The 17,381-nt window shown below is 38.0% G+C and overlaps 1 protein-coding gene across 4 annotated transcripts in view; it reads right to left on the bottom strand.

The window, feature by feature from the left end:
- Nucleotides 1–8,545: 8,545 nt before the first annotated feature.
- Nucleotides 8,546–17,381, bottom strand: part of KLHL20 (kelch like family member 20) — a 66,783-nt gene continuing 57,947 nt past the window's right edge. For 3 of the 4 annotated variants that reach the window (XM_010367368.2, XM_030936660.1, XM_030936662.1), the window contains 2 exons: nucleotides 13,046–13,152; nucleotides 8,556–10,077 (listed from right to left, as the gene is read on the bottom strand). In XM_010367368.2, the coding sequence (XP_010365670.1) occupies nucleotides 9,993–10,077; nucleotides 13,046–13,152 (192 nt within the window). In that variant the 3' untranslated portion in view covers nucleotides 8,556–9,992. Of the gene's footprint in view, nucleotides 10,078–13,045; nucleotides 13,153–17,381 lie in introns of all 4 variants that reach the window. The other variant, XM_010367367.2, reaches the window with a different exon arrangement.

Raw genomic sequence — 17,381 nt, 5'->3', positions numbered from 1 at the left:
AACTTGTCAATCGTTGCAAAAAAAAAAAAAAATTTGCTGGGATTTTGATAATGATTGTGTTGAATCTATAGAGCAGTTTGGGGAGTGTTGCCATAATGATAGTAAATCTTCTAATCTATGAGCAGGATGTTTTTCCATTTAATCTTCTTCAAATATTTTATTCTTTTAGATCTATTGAGAATGGAATTGTCTTTTTTTTTTTTATTATACTTTAAGTTCTAGGGTACATGTGCATAACGTGCAGGTTTGTTACATATGTATACTTATGTGAGAATGGAATTGTCTTAATTTCATTTTCAAATTGTTTTGTTGCTAGCATGTAGAAATACAAGTGATTTTGTATATAGCTCTTGTATCCTGTGACTTTGCTGAACTTAGCAGTTTTTTTTCACTGAATTCTTTAGGAGTTTCTACATATAAGATTCATATCATCTGTGAATAAAGACAATTTTATTTCTTAATTTTTAATCTTTTGTTTCTTTTTCTTGCTGAATTGCCTTGGCTAGAATCTCCAGTACAGTGGTGAATAGAACTGGTAAGAATGTACATTTTAGTCTTGTTTTTAGTAGGAAAGCATCATGTCTTTTACAATTAAATATGATGTTGGCTGTAGGTTTTTTCATAGATGTCTTTTATCAAGTTAAGAATGATCCTTTCTATTCCTAGTTTGTTGAGGGGTTTTATTATGAATAGGTGTTGCACTTTGTCACCCTTTTTTTCCTACATCTATTGAGGTTATTCTTGATTGGGTTTTCTTTTGCCAAAAAACACATAACTTTGTTTACTGGAGAGGCCTGGAAGCAGTAAAAAGCCATTAACAATGAACATTACTAAGACACAGATTATGTTCTGTAAGTATTTCCCACTAAAAGGAGCTAGAACTTCTTGAGGAAGGGCTGATTTCAGGTTTGGGACAAGAAATGTATAAAAATATTTTTCATGTATCAGAAAGGCAAGATAGCTATCAAAAGTTGTGTCAAAAGGATAGGAGCCAAAATGAAGGGGGACCCTACTTGCCAAAGGTGAGACAATTCAAATATCAAAAGGAAAAATTGCAACTGACTGAATATATAAAAATTTATTTACATCAGAATATTAAAAAATAATTTATGAGCTCGTACTAATACTAAACAAAATTTTAGAAACTGGTGAGTTACTTTTGGAGGTTGCTGCAGAATCAAGTTCTGAAAATTGGTAAAGGGGAGAAGCAAACATTTTCTACTTTCTAGTATAAATTGTATTTCAAGATAATCAAATAGCTGATCAAGGCAAGTTTTTCAGATATATTTGAGCTGATAAATCCAAAGGAATGATAAGGTATCATTTATAACTCTCGGTGAAATAATAGATGTAAGCATCGATTATTAGTATCTGCTTAACCCCTTAGGTGAAAGATTGATGACGTATTTTATAATGGAGCTAGCTGATAACACCCGAAGCCACTGCCCACTCTCATATCTCTAAATATGGGCCAAGTATCACGTATGTTATGACTGATGCTTTAGAGCATCTATGAAGTATTTCTAACAGCCTCTTTTTTTTTTTGATTTTTTGAGACGGAGTCTCCCTGTCTTGCCCAGGCTGGAGTGCAGTGGGACTACAGGCGCCTGCAGGCGCCCGCCACTCTGCCCAGCTAATTTTTTTTTTTTTTTTTTTTGTATTTTTAGTAGAGACGGGATTTCACCATGTTAGCCAGGATGGATAACAGCCTCTTAATGTGAGTATCTTCGTAGAGAAATATGTTTAAATATATCTGTTGTAGTGCAGATACACATACACAAATAGAATAGAAACTATAGAAGAATTTCTAAAATTAAAGGGCAAAGGAACAAAATAGAAATTTGACCAAGTGAGCGAAAGAAGGGATAGGAAAAAAAGAAAACTTCAAAGTGTAATAGTAAACAAATTAAGTGGTAACTAGGGGAATTTTAACATTGGGTATTAGATGACATTAAGGAATGTTAATTTTATCAAGTGTGATAATGTTATAGTTAGACTTTATCTGTTAAATATTCAAATGTGGGTGAAATACAGTCATGCTTCACTTAACAACAGGGGTATGTTCTGAGAAATATGTCCTTAGGTGATTTCATCTTTGCATAAACATCACGGAGTGTACTTACATAAATCTAGATGGTATAGCCTACTACATTACCTAGGCTATGTGGGATAGCCTGTTGCTCCTAGCCTACAAACTTGTACAGCATATTACTTACTGTACTGAATACTGTAGGCAACACAATGGTAAGGATTTGTGTATCTAAACATATCTACACGTCGAAAAGGCACTGTAAAAACAGTATTATAATCTTATGAGACCACTGTCATATATGTGGTCTGTCAATGGCCAAAATGTTGTTATACATGAAGTGCATGACTTTAAGGTGATGCCTGGGATCTGCTTTAAAATACTTCATTGGTGATGGAGAGGAGAAATAAGAGTGAGAGGAGATAGATAAAACAAAATTTGCAAAATCTGTTAATTTTTGAAGCTGGGTGGTGGGTATATGGAGGTTCATGGGTTTCTTATATTTTTTTATGTATTTGCATTTCCCAGAGTGTGAAAGATGAGAGAAAAACACCCAAGACAAAAAGCTAGAGTCTTTTTAAGCCCAATTTTGGAAGTGACATACCATCCCCCTACACTTTTTTTAATAGAGTTTATTTTTTAGAGTAGTTTTAGGTTCACAACAAAATTCAGTGGATGTTTACAGAGATTTCCCATGTATCCTTTTTCTCTACTGATGCATTTTCTCACTGATGTGAGCCTCACCTCACAATAATAATAGCATTATTAACATTCCCCACCAGAGCTCCTAGCATCGCTATTAGGCACACAGACCAGACCAACCCTGGTGCATTTTGGGAGAGGATTACACAAGCATGTGAATACCAGAATGCAGGGATCACTGGGGCCTCTTAGGGCCTGACCACACCCTCACAGAACTTACTAGAATTAAGCATCAGAAAAGAAAGCTGAAGAGAGAAAACTACTGGGATATGAGGCCCTTATGATGATACCTGGTTCTCCTGTCTTATTTCTGGACATAGGCTTTTTGTACTTTATTCTCCTGAAAGAGACTGCTTTGATTTCCCTGAACCCATACTGTCTCACTGCCTTCCTTCTGTATATCTTACATATGCTGCTCTGCCGGGACTGTCCTTTCGACTCTTGTCCACTTAGCAAAACTATTACTGTCTTTCAAACCTTTCTCAGGCATAACTTCTTTTCTAATCATTCTTACAGTCCACATCAGGGCAGACTATTGAATCGCTTCTGCTGGGCTATGTAAATAATTCAATCATTGCATGTTTTATACTGAGATTCATTATGTAAAACATTATCAGCCTTATTACTTGAAGTTTGGTGGTTTGGTTTGTTTGCTTTTAAAGAAAGGCAGACTGCCACATGCAGCAACTCATTCAGATGTGTCTGGAGTCTTGGAAGCTTGACTACCCTACTAGGTTCTTTTACCAATGGATCTTGAGAGCTTGTTTGGAGGTTCTAGCAGAGGAGTGCAGCTACTTGTATACCCTTGACTGAAGACTGGCCTTCCTCTATTGAGGATGGCATCCTCTTTCCCTGAGTGCACAGCTTCGAGAGGGAAGCACATGGAGTGGTGAGGGAGGAAGGGGACTCCTGCCTAGCTAGACAGATCAGCCGAATCAACCCTGGCGATCAAGAGTGACAGATGTCACAGTCAGATTGCCCTCATATCTATCTGGTTGACGTTTTTTGAGACAGTGTCTTGCTCTGTCAACGAGGCTGTAGTGCAGTGGTGTGATCATGGCTCACTGCAGCCTGGACCTCCCTGGCCCAAGTAATCCTCCCACCTCAATCTCCCAAGTATCTGGGACCAGAGGCATGTGTCAATACACACAGCTAATATATATATATATATATATATATATATAAATTATATATTATATATAAAAATTATATATAATATATAAATTATAAATACATAAAATTATATATATTATATAAATTATATATATTATATATAAAAAATATACATATATGGTTTTTTTGTAAAGACGGTTTCTCTTATTTGCCTAAATTGGTCTTGAATTCCTGGGTTAAATCGATTCTCCCACCTTGCCCTCAAAGTGCTGGGGGATTTTATTAATAGGTATGAACCACCGCTCTAGGCTGATGATATGAGTCTTAAATTCCTTTTACTCTGTCAGTTTCTCCCTCTCCACTTTCTTTTCTTGCAGTTCAATTTTTGGAGAAGCGAAGTTATTTGTCTTGTAAAGTTTCGCACTTTTGAACTTTGCTCATTGAATTGCTATGAAGTTAACACATTCCTCTGTTCCTTTGTATTTCCTGTAAACTGGAAGATTTAGAGCAGCAGTTCTCAAACATTTTTGCCTTGAGATCCCTTTAAAGCCTCAAAAACTTGAGGATACAAAGAGCTTCTGCTTACATGCATTATATCTAGTGATTTACCATATTAGAAATTAAAATAGAGAAATTAAAAAAAACAGTGCATCAAAAATAAACCTATTTACATGCTTTTTTTTTTTTTTTTTTTTTTTTTTTTTTTTTTTTTTTTTGAGATGGAGTCTTACTCTGTCACCCAGGTTGCAGTGCAGTGGCATGATTTCGGCTCACTGCAGCCTCTGTGTCTCAGGTTTGAGGGATTCTCCTGCCTCAGCCTCCCAAGGAGCTGAGATTACAGGCATGCACCACCATGTGCAGCTAATTTTTGTATATTTAGTAGAGACAGGGATTTGCCATTTTTGCCTGGCTGGTCTCAAACTCCTGATCTCAGGTGTATCTGCCACCTGGGCCTCCAAAGGTGCTGGGATTACAGTCATCAGCCACCATGCCTGGCCCAGGTTATCATTTTTAAAACAATTTTTGTTTATTTCAAAAGCAAAAAAATTAGTGATGTTTTCTTTTACATTTTTGTATGACTTCAATTTCTGGCTTATTATAACTCAATTGAGTTCTTACCTGCTTCTGCATTCAATCTTTTGCAATGTTATTTTGGTTGAAGTATGTCAAGAAAATATGGCTTACACAAATATGAAATTGGAAGGGGGAGGAGGATTTTAATAGCTTTTCTGATAATTATGGATACTCCTGATATTACATTAAAACTTGACAAGTGACTGCTGAAATCTAAAACCGTATGAATAGACCTTTCATATTGTTCCCATAAGATCTGTTGGTCTGTCTTGTGCTTTGGATACATCTTAACCTGTGCATTAATCATTTAGAAAAACTGATTCCATGAGTTATACAGATCTTCCACATGTTGACACACTTCACTATACAATTAAAATGGCATTCATCAATGTCATCACCAATTTCATCAGAAAAGTTTTTAAGTAGCTGTCAAGTTCATAGTTGCACAGCCTTCTCAAAATTGTAATTTTTCTCTTGAATATGATTGACAATAAGTACTGTCAGTTGTGTTCCTTGAAATGATAGCCTCACTTTGTTCATTTGAGAGAAAATGCCTGCTCAACACCCAAGTCTGAATGACCTCAATTTGTGTGTCATTCTTTCAAAAAGTAGGTATTTCAGCTTGCATCTTAAAATAATCTCTAAAGATTTTCTTGGGACGACCACTGTATTTTGGTTTGCAGCAGTGTTTTATGCATACTTCCCATTTTGTCATACAATATTGAAAAAAGACATGTCCACAAGTTGAGATTTAGTAAATTAATAATTTTTGTTGCTTCATCAAGGACATTTTTAAGCAAATTTAAAAATATCCAGGCCAGGCACAGCGGCTCATGCCTGTAATGCCAGCACTTTGAGAGGCTGAGGTGGGCGGATCGCTTGAGGTTAGGAGTTCGAGACCAGCATGGCCAGCATGGCGAAACCTCGTCTCTACGAAAAATAAATAAAATTAGCGGGGGGTGCTAGTGGGCGCCTGTATTCCCAGCTACTTGGGAGGCTGAGGTTGGAGAATTGCCTGAACCCAGGAGGTGGAGGCTGCAGTGAGCAGAGATCTCACCACTACACTCCAGCCTGGGTGACAGAGCGTGACTCTGTCTCAAACAAAAACATGTTTAAAAAAAAATAAAAGTCCTACAAGTCTATAGTGGTGAATACTATGTCTAGTTGTACAGTTTGATTTATGCTTTGATTTATGCTAAGACACCAGCAGTTTTACCCACCATAGCTTTTGCACCATTAACACAAATGCCACTACAGTAAAAAAGGCAGAAAACTTAGTTTTACTAAGAAAATAGTTTCAGCTGGGTGCAGTGGCTTATTCCTGTAATCCCAGCACTTTGAGAGGCTGACGTGGGCAGATCATGAGGTCAGGAGATCGAGCCCATCCTGGCCAACACGGTGAAACCCTGTCTCTACTAAAAATATAAAAAAGTTAGTCTGGCATGGTGGCGGGCGCCAGCTGCTCGGGAGGCTGAGGCAGGAGAATGGCGTGAACCTGGGAGGCAGAGCTTGCAGTGAGCCGAGATTGAGCCACTGCACTCCAGCCTGGGCGACAGAGCGAGACTCCCTCTCAAAAAAAAAAAAAAAAATAGTTTCGACTCATGGATACTTTGAAAGATATTGGGGACTTGGTTGGGTGCAGCGGCTCACGACTGTAATCCCAGCACTTTGGTAGGCCAACGCAGACGGATCACCAGAGGTCAGGAGTTTGAGACCAGACTGAACAACATGGCAAAACCCCGACTCTACTAAAAATACAAAAAAATTAGTTGGGCCTGGTGGCACATGCCTGTAATCCCAGCTACTCAGGAGGCTGAGGCAGGAGAATCGCTTGAATCTGGGAGGCGGAGGTTGCAGTGAGCCGAGATTGCAACATTGCACTCCAGCCCGGGCAACAAGAGGAAGAAAAAGAAAGATACTGGAGACCTCAGGGGTCCACAGACCATACTCTGAGAACCACTGATCGAGAGGCTTGATGAAACCAAGGCTTGAAACTAAGCTTTTTGAAAGCAGGGGCTGTTCCTGTTTAGGAGAAGTCCAAGGGTTCACTGATCTAAATTCACACTGAAGATATGTGTCCTCTTTTCCTAGGAATTCAGGCTTAAACAGTCTTTCTAGGATAGGGGTATTAGTAGGTTACTGTGACTGGAATAACGCCAAATATTTTATGATAGTTCAGTGAATAACCATCCTTTCTTTTTTACATTTAAAATTAAGTTCCTAACCTTACACAGCTAAAAAACTGAAAGATCAGTATAAAGGACATGTAAGACAGTTGAAGAGTTTTGTCATTTCTTGGGACCATTCTTTTCAGTCACTTCCAGCAGGGCCCTCAAAGCAATTTACAGAGCCATTTCTCACAATTGGGCAGACATACTCAGGTTTAGTGGGTCATTTTTGCCTCCTGCTGCTTCTTTCTCTCCTCTTCTGTATTTCTTTCCTTCTTGCATTTTTTCTTTGCCCATCTGTTTCCTCAGTTAACACAAAATTTGAAAGTTTCGTCCCCTACTCCCGCACATCTTGTACAGGAAAGACCCCTTTTACACAGTAGTCAAGAAGTATTATCTGCAGGGTGAGTGTCTGGAGGTAAAACATTATGGAACAGAACTGGGAAGCAATCAAAAACAGGAATGTGGGAATGTGTATAGAGCACAAAGGATTTACAATCAGGGGCTACAGATTTAAGGTTCAGCTCCTACCATGTCATTTCAGCTTTTCTAAGCTTCAGTAGACTTACTTATGAAATGAAAATGACTGCCAACTCAACCCCTATTCCAAACTTGAGTTGTGGAAAAAACTATGCACAAAAATTAATAAAGATTCTATTTTACAGCAACACCTTTAACAGAATACATTTCAATCAATAATAAAAGTGGAGTGCCTTCACTGGAGGGGGAAACACAAACCCCTAACAGTCTCCAATGAACACTCTGGCCAGTGCTGTTAATTCCTGGGTCTCTACTCTTGAATCAGTGCTGTATGAATTGCTCCCACTGGGGACTTCCTGACTAATGGAGAGTCTAATCCCTAGTTTTGTTCTTGCTATTATCACTCTCTTTTGCCTCAGATGTATGAAATAGTAGAGTCTTGGGAAATACATGGTTTTGCCTTGAAGATTGATTGTTAATGATGTACTACAGTAAGGATCTCATAAAAGTTTTTATACTTTTTACATGTTCATACCAGACTTAGTTAAAATACCTAAGGTCTTTTATTATATTCAGTTTCAGGTAAACCTGCAGTGGCAGTGTGGCATAGAAGGAGGAATGGACTGGGAATTGAGGAAACTGATTTCTAATGTTAGTTCTGTCACTAACTATTTATTCTTAGGCAGACTTCTGTGGTTTTTAGACTTGGATCAGTGTAATAAATGGGTTTGGACTAGATGATTGTTGAAGAGTCCTTCTAGATCAAAATTGTATGATTCTAAGTTCTACCTAGAAAATAAGTTTATAGGTTAGGTAATATAACATATGAAAATATATAATGAAAATTCCTATTAATTCTAGCTGGCAATCCTTTTATTCCTTCAAGTTGAAAGCACTTGTAAGTTTACATACAGGTAAAATAAATTATATAGAAACAGAAATTCCAAATTAAATAACAAAAGTACAAGGATAAAAAGCATTAGCTAAAATTTTTTTAATGGTAAATACTACCTTTATTTAAAAAAGTTATACATGCTAGAAAAAAGCATAAATGATACATGTAAACAATTGTTTACTCAATACTTTTTTTTTCCTTGAAAAAGGTGCAAATGATCTTTAAATGTAAACACAAAGTTGCCAAACATCTTTGTAGTTGGGGAAAGGGAGAAGGAGGTTATTCCTTTTAAATGCAGTTAGTCTTATTCAAAGATTTTTCTTGCAAAATATATTGAAAAAAATTTGTCTATGAATACAATGAGGAAAAAAAACTTTAACCATTGAAATTATGTTTTTTCCTAAAAATTTTTAACTTTTTACCAGAAAGTGCAATTTGAGAGAAGTAGTAACAATGGTCTTATAGAATGAAGATAATGATACATTGTTTGTATAAAAGAACCAAGATATTAATAAAATGCCTCAATTGATTTTATACTGTTTAATGTGTGCTATTACATGAACTGAATAATTCATTCCCTTGGAGGCTGTTATTAAAGGTAAGCCTCAGCTTAACTAGGCCTGAGCATCAAGAATAAATTGCATAACAGAATTCACTGCTGGGAGAAGATATTTCTCCCTGCTGGTCCTTGGTAGCAATAAGGAAACAGGAAGGATAGTTGCTTTAGTTGGTAACATTTTTGAGCAAAAACTGTTGCAGAAGCTGCATGTGATCCTCTTGGATTCTCAAGACAGCATATGAGACTTATATATTGTTTTTATAAGAGGCACTGAGCAGAGCTCTAGATCTAGCAGAAACTCTATGAGAATATTATGAAAAAAAGACTAAATAAACAAATTCATACAGAAACAAGACATAAAATTACACTGATGAAAACTGCAGTGTCTGAGTCCTGGTTTTTGTTGATTTAGGATCCCTTCTGAACTGTACTATTTAAAATGAGATGTTGCCTTTTCTTGTGTTTTTTTTCTTTAGATTTTCAAGTGTTCTGGTGGTTAGTGCAAGAATAATGGCTAGCTAATACATTTTGCATACCTACCTTAATTCCTGGTAATCCTTGTTAGTGGAATCACGTGGATGGAGTGTCTAGCAATAACAGCCAAATCATATATAGCCCTTATGCCCTTATTAAATAGTATTTTCAAACCTAAATCAATACCTTATAAACAAAGTAAGTTTTGCTGCTTGGAATTTTTTTCTTCTTTTCTTTTTTTGTGGGAGGAAGGATAAGTTCAAAACGAAAACAACAAAAAACCATGATAAATTAAAACCAAAAATAAATATTCTTCTGCACAGAGTTGACAATTATTGTGCATCTTGCAGGTGAAGTACTTTCATTTGTATTTCCATATGTTGAGGCACCGGCAAATAATAAAATTTGTTCTAATGTTTTCTCAAGCTGTACAAAGCTCCAAGGTCAAAGCTCCCCAGAATACAGAGGAATATGTACAAGACTCTGTCTTCTCTGTGTTCACCAAATATGGGATTCACAATGTGTCATTTTAATAACTCCTACACCACCCCCTAGCCGACGGTAATTCATCCCGCCATATAACCTGCAAAGAGAGAAACATAATCATATTTTCTAACTGGAAAAAAAGCACCATTTCTTCCACAACTAAGATGTTATTAACACATTTCTATGTTTTGTATTATAACTAATATTTTCAGCTTCACACTAATATTGTCTTCATTCTAAAAATTAGAAGCTGCAGTTGAGCACTGTTGAGTAGCAGGACTGTTTCAGAGACTGACATGCTCTCACTCATAGGAGGCTGTGTGAAGAATGAGAGAGCATCATATTCACTTTTTGCATCAGAACTTTACAACTTTATACCTCACTGACTTCTAACAATTACACAGAATTATATATTCTACAGTTTTGTAATTTTGCCCCAGCTATATTATTGTCCCACCTATGTTTTCCCTTTGCCTAAAATTCTTCAAATATTTATTTTTATCCCTTTGTCTTATATATACTCTGTAAGCCTCCTCAAGTCTTTTATAGAACAAAACTGGATTTGAGTAAAGTCGCACCTAGTTTGTGACAAGATCATCTTCAAAATTAAGGACCTTCCACGGAGAAGAATACTAGACCCTTATCAGCTATGAGGTAGAGTTGGTTTTTAAGTCTGGGATATGTAACTGCAAATATTTAGTTATTAATCTTCCAACAGATGATCCTCAAGAATTTCATGACTATTACTTTGTCATCTATTACTAATTCTATTTAGTGACAGTTACTAAGAAACAAGTCCTCAGATAAGATTACAGTGATTAAGTGACAGTAAATTTGGCTGTCTTCAGAAATTATGCTTACTCAAAATTCCTAGTAAAAATAGAAAGCTGTATATGGAAGAAAATATCCTGCCAGGGGGAGGTCCAAAGCTGCCATTACCTATCCTTTACCATTATTAGGTTTTGCTAAAATGTTACCTTTCCAATGAGGCCTTCCCTGACCACCTTTAAAAACAGATTCCCCTCCCTGTACTCCCTAGCCTCCTCCCCTGCTTTGGTATTTGCCATAGCACTTCCATCTACTGGTATGGTACTATTTGTCTCCCTCAGTACAATTGGTTAGCTCCAGCAGGGCAAGAAATTTTTTTTTTAGACGGAGTCTTGCTCTGCCACTCAGACTAGAGTACAGTGGTGTGATCTCAGCTCACTGCAACCTCCACCTCCTGGGGTCAAGAGATTCCTGTGCCTCAGCCTCCTGAGTAGCTGGGATTGCAGGCGCGCTCAGCAGCAATTTTTTGTTGTTGTCGTCTAGTTTTGTATCCCCAGGGCTCAGAGCACTTAGTAAATCCTTTTTTTTTTTTGAGATGGAGTCTCGCTCTGTCACCCGGGCTGCAGTGCAATGGCCCAATCTCCGCTCACTGCAACCTCTGCCCCCCAGGTTCAAGCAATTCTCCTGCCTCAGCCTCCCAAGTAGCTGGGATTACAGGTGCCCACCACCCATGCCTGGCTAATTTTTGTATTTTTAGTAGAGACAAGGTTTCACCATGTTGGTCAGGCTGGTCTCGAACTCCGGACCTCAGGTGATCTGCCCACCTTGGTCTCCCAAAGTGCTGAGATTACAGGCATGAGCCACCGTGCCTGGCCATTAGTAAATCTTTACTTAATGAACAGGACTGTAAAAATGTGATGTAGGAGCAAAAAGTACTATGCTGTTATTAGCCTGACTTTAGTTTGTGACCACTGAGTCATATGGAGCTGTGAGACATATGGAGGATCCAAAGCACGTCACTTAAATCTCTGTGAAGGTTGTGGCTTTCCTAGAGATAGACTATAGTTGAATCCAATAGGGTGATGAAAAAACCCAGGTGGATAGTTGCAGGCTTAAAATTAAGAAATGGATTAGAACACAGTGAAGAAGGGACTACAAGACTGCCTCTTTTAGAACAGTAACAGTAAACAGAGCTCAGCTTATCCTTCACGGCCATAAGAAGAATTTCCCAGAATGTCTGCTCCTCAGCTCACATGTCCAGCCTGATATTTCTGGTTGATGTGCAACCTTAACCACTGAGATGGTAACCCTAAACTTGCTTAGGCAAGTAAGCCCATTTTATTGAGAAGGAAACCCCAAATTGCTTAGAAGGCAACACTGTTTTCTTAGAAGACTAGTATTTAGAATTAAGTACAGATATGCCATACATCAAACCCATAGTACTGTTATTTTTAAAGTTTGAGAATTAACTATATGTTTGGCATTTTAAGTTCTTATAGTGTTTAAGAGAATTTGGCTTTTTAGAGCATCTGTAAGATTACTCTTGTGATTCCAGTATAAAATATGATTGAGTAAAGATTTAGACTTAATTATTTTAAGTTTAAAGGTTTAAGAGAATTTTGCTAAGTTTGTAAAGGTTTTGAATATTTAAAATAAATGCAAAAGTCACCTAATTTATGTGAAATTGTAAAAACTATTTAACTACTTAGGAAAGCTTTATTAGACAATTGAGGATTTAAAAGCAAAGTAAAATTAAACCTAGAAATGAAGTTTAAGTTAAGCTCTCTTAAATAAGATGTAGCCTCCTCCCTAAAAGTTAAAATGGGTTTAAAAATGAAATATTCTTTTTTTAAACATTAATTTTTCAAAAGTAATTGCAATTTGTTTTTCCTAAGCATAGGTTTCCCACAAGAACACCAAAAAATGGCATGGACAGATTTGGAGCCAGACCTAGGTTCTAATTCTAACTCTGTCACTAAATCACTTAGGCAAGTCATTTTATTTCTCAGTGCTTTTGTTTCCTCAGCTGAACATGATTGGACCAGGAAGGAGATTTTTTCCCCTATTTTACTCATCTCTAATTATAAAACTGGACAGTTACTGAAAAGGAGAATTTTGTAATATATCAGCCACTTTAGAGCAATCAAGTCAAAATGAGCCATAAATATGTGTAACTTCAGCCCTCTTCAAAGTACTCCAATTTACTGACCATCCCAGTTCTGATGGTCATGGGCTGTCTCAAGCCCATGATTTCCAAGTCAGTAGTAAGGTGATTTGCTACACAGCTTAAAAGTTACCTCCATGTATTGGCATCAGGATCAAAAACTTCTATGGTCTTCAAGTATGTTGTGCCATCAAAACCTCCTACTGCCATGAGCTGCCCATTGACCACTGCCAGGCCAACCTACAAAACCAAAATATAGTAAGCTGCTGAAGAAACTAGACAATCATTAAGGAAATTCTAGACTGGTTTCTAGATAAATCTGTTTACAAAAGATAATTCTTTATGGCCTTATATTCTGGTTTACTGAAACACAGGGGGAAGATGTAACAACAAAAGTCTATCAAATTATGGGAACTATAAAATTATATATTAAATTAGAATATTCACACAGAATCGAAAACATGTGTTTCTTAAATTTAAAAAAAACTGCTCACTAGGAGTGAGCAAACAACCTTCAAACTGCTCTCACTTCTTTTGGTATTTGCCTGCTCTAATCTTTCTAAATTGCTACTAAAATTCTCTTTTAAAAATACAAATCTAGGCCAAGCATGGTACCTCATGCCTGTAATCCCAGCACTTTGGGAAGGCCCAGGTGGGAGCATCACTTGAAGCCTAGAGTTCAAGACCAGCTTGGGCAACACAGTGAGACCTCTATCTCTACAAAACTAAAGTAAAACAGAAAAATAGAAATCTAATCATATTGTCACTTTCCTCTTTTAAAAACTTTCTTACTTTGGGAGGCTGAGGTGGGTGGATCGCTTGAGCCCAGGAGTTCGAGACCAGCCTGGGCAACATAGTGAGACTGTCTTTACAAAAAATACAAAAATTAGTTGGGTGTAGTTGGGGCACACCTGTAGTCCCAGCTACCTGGAGGCTGAGGATGGCTTGAGCCTGAAAGGTCGAAGTTGCAGTGAGCTGAGATTGTTCCACTGTACTCCAGTCTGGGCAGCCGAGTGGGACCCTCTCAAAAAAATCTCCTAAAACCAAAACAACTTTCTAAGCCTCCCGACTACTTAAGGATAAGTTTAAAGTCCTTATTATGTTACTCAGGCCCTCCAGAAATCTATCTTAGCCCACTATTTGAGCCTCACCTCCTATAGTTTCCCTTTACTCCTACTAATGAATCCTATGCTGCAGTAAAACTGGATTAACTGCTAGTCCCTGAAGATAATATACATTTTTCATACCTCCACACTTTCGCACATGTTCCCTGGCTGGTGTTTTCTCCCCGCCCCCCTCTCTCTCTCTCTTTCTCCCTCTCTCTCTTTCCCTCTCTGTCTTACTCACAGGGTCTCACTCTGTCACTCAAGCTGCAGAGCAGTGGCAGGATCACAGATCACCATAGTGAAACCGTCTTTACTAAAAATACAAAGAAATAGCCGGGCATGGTGGCACGCACCTGTAGTCCTGTAGTCCTAGCTACTCAGGAGGCTGAGGCAGGAGAATCACTTGAGCCTGGGAGGTGGAGGTTGCAGTGAGCCAAGATCGCACCACTGCACTACAGCCTGGGTGACAGGCTCAAAAAAGAAAACAAAAAAACAGTTCACGATAGCGTCCACCTCCTAGGCTTAAGTGGTCCTCCCACCTCAGCTTCGTAAGTTGCTGGGACTACAGGGATGGACCACTACATCTGGCTAATTTTTAAATTTTTTGTATAGATGGGGTCTCACATGTTGCCCAGACCGGTCTCAAATTCCTGGGCTCAAGTAATCCTGTGTCTGCCTTTCAAAGTGCTGGGATTACAGGCATGAGCCACCGCACCTGGCCCTGGCTACTGTTTTCTGTCTTTTAGAAAAGCTTATTCTTCCTTCATGAGCTAGCTTACATGTGACGGTCTTTGGTAGTCTCTTCACTGACCCAACTCATTCTTACTTCCCCAAAGCAGTAAGCGCATTCTCCTATGTTCTCCCATAAAATACGTTAACACCACTGTAGGGTTTATTTATTATAGTTAGCTGTGAACATTTCAATTTCCTTCACTAAATTGGGAGCTACTAAAGGAGAGGAATCATGTCATACTCATTTTTGCTTTCCCAACACATAGCAAACACTTAACAGGAATGTGACTAAGATGCTGTTAGTTGTCAGTAATAAAAAGCCATAGATATGTGAAGGCTTTGACTTGCTGACACCTTCCAGTGGTGTTCCTTGATTTATGCCAACCAGAATTCACTCTCTTTTATCCTCAGATTGTGGAGTGCTTAGCTACTGCTTGCTTCTCCTTCCTGTTATGGATGCCTCGATAAACTCCTGACATGATCAGTGGTTAATGGGTTACATTTTGCTCTGAGCAAACATCCCAAGATGGATGAATTCTATACTTCACCCAGAAGTCTCTTATAGTCACAGGCCATCCATGGTCTAGAACACGTCATAGGGGAGTCTGATCTGGTCTATACTATACATAGGATAGACTCAAACTAGTTTGTGGAGACTGGGGGTGGGGCCAGATGTATTTTTGCCTAAACATTTGTATTAGTATCCAACTACTTAGACTATTAGCTAGAAACATTAGGTTGCAATATATAGATCTAATATTAATTTAGATAAGGTAGTAGATAATTTGGGGAGATTATTTCAGAAAAGCAATGGATACAGGATAAATCATAAAAGCCAGGCACAGTGGCTTATGCCTGTAATCCCAGCACTTTGGGAGGCTGAGGGGGCTGGATCACCTGAAGTCAGGAGTTCGAGACCAGCCTGGCTAACATGGTGAAACCCCATCTCTACTAAAAATACAAAAGTTAGCTGGACATGGTGGCATGTGCCTGTAGTCCCAGCTACTTGGGAGGCTGAGGCAGGAGAACTGCTTGAACCTGGGAGGTGGAAGTTGCAGTGAGCTGAGATTGTGCCACTGCACTCCAGCCTGGGTAACAGAGTGAGAACTCCTTCTCAAAAAAAAAAAAAAAAAAAAAGAGAAATCCTAAAAAATTATTCTCTAATTAAAGATATGACTGGACATAAAATTTTTAAACTACATGAGATAAAAATAATCAAAAGAAATTCATTATTTTCTAGTGTCAAATTAGCAGGGCTTGATTTACCTAAAAGCATCCTGAATGACCAGTGGGTCAATGAAGAAATGAAGAAATTAAAAATTTCTTGAAACAAATGAAAATGGAAAAACAACATACCAAAACCTATAAAGTGGTTTTAGAAATAAAGTGAAAGTAAAAGGAAAGTTTATAGCAATAAGAGCCTACGTCAAAAAAGTACAAAAACTTCAAATAACCTAACAATGCATCTTAAAGAACTAGAAAAGAACCAAATCCAAAATGAGTAGAAGAAACAATAAAGATCAGAGCAGAAATTAATGAAATTCAAGTTAAAAAAACACAAAAGATCAATGAAATGAAAAGTTGACTTTTGAAATCAACAAACCTTTTGGTTTTGAAAATCAACAAACCTTTAGGCAGACTAAGAAAAAAGAGAGAAGGCCCAAATAAATACAATCAGAGAATAAAAAGGAGACATTACAACTGATACCACAGAAATTCAAAGGATAATTAGAGGCTACTATGAACAAATATATGCCAATAAATTGGAAAATCTAGAAGAAACAGATAAATTCCTAGACACATACAACCTACCAAGATTGACCCATGAAGAAATCCAAAACTGGAACAGACCAATAATAAGTAATGAGGCTGAGTGTGGTGGCTCATGCCTGTAATCTCAGCACTTTGGGAGGCTGAGGTGAATAGATCGCTTGAGCCAAGGAGTTTGAGACCAGCCTGGGCAACATGGCGAAACCCCAACTCTACCAAAAAACAAAAAAACAAAAAACAAAAATTAGCTGGGCATGGTGGTGTGCACCTGTAGTCCCAGCTAATGGGGAGACTAAGGTGGAAGGATGGTTTGAGCCTGGGAGGTGGAGGATGCAGTGAGCCAACACTGTATCACTGCACTCCAACCTTGGTGACAGCCCCAGACCCTATCTCAAAACAAAACAAAAAAGTAATGAGATCAAAGCTGTAATAAAAAATCTCCCAGCAGAATTGAACAATGATATCACTTAGACACAGGGTGGGGGACATCACATACCAAGGCCTGTAGGGGAGTGGGGGACTGGGGGAGTGATAGCATTAAGAAAAATACCTAATGTAAATGACGAGTTGATGGGTGCAGCAAACCAACATGGCACATGTAGACCTATGTATCAAACCTGCACATTGTGCACATGTACCCTAGAACTTAAAGTACAATGAAAGAAAAGAAAAGAAAAAAAAATAATCTCCCAACAAAGAAAAGCCCAGGACCCAATGGCCTCACTGCTGAATCTTATCAAATATTTAAAGAAGAACTAATACCAATCCTATCAAACTACTCCAAACATAGAGGAAGAGGGAACACTTCCAAACTCACTTTAGGAGGCCAGTATTACCCTGATACCCAAACCAGACAAAGAC

The sequence above is a fragment of the Rhinopithecus roxellana genome, chromosome 8, assembly GCF_007565055.1.
Source record: "Rhinopithecus roxellana isolate Shanxi Qingling chromosome 8, ASM756505v1, whole genome shotgun sequence".
Classification (NCBI taxonomy): Eukaryota; Metazoa; Chordata; class Mammalia; order Primates; family Cercopithecidae; genus Rhinopithecus; species Rhinopithecus roxellana.
The sequence above is the reverse complement of the archived record's forward strand: the minus strand, read 5'-3'. Positions and strand labels throughout refer to the sequence as shown.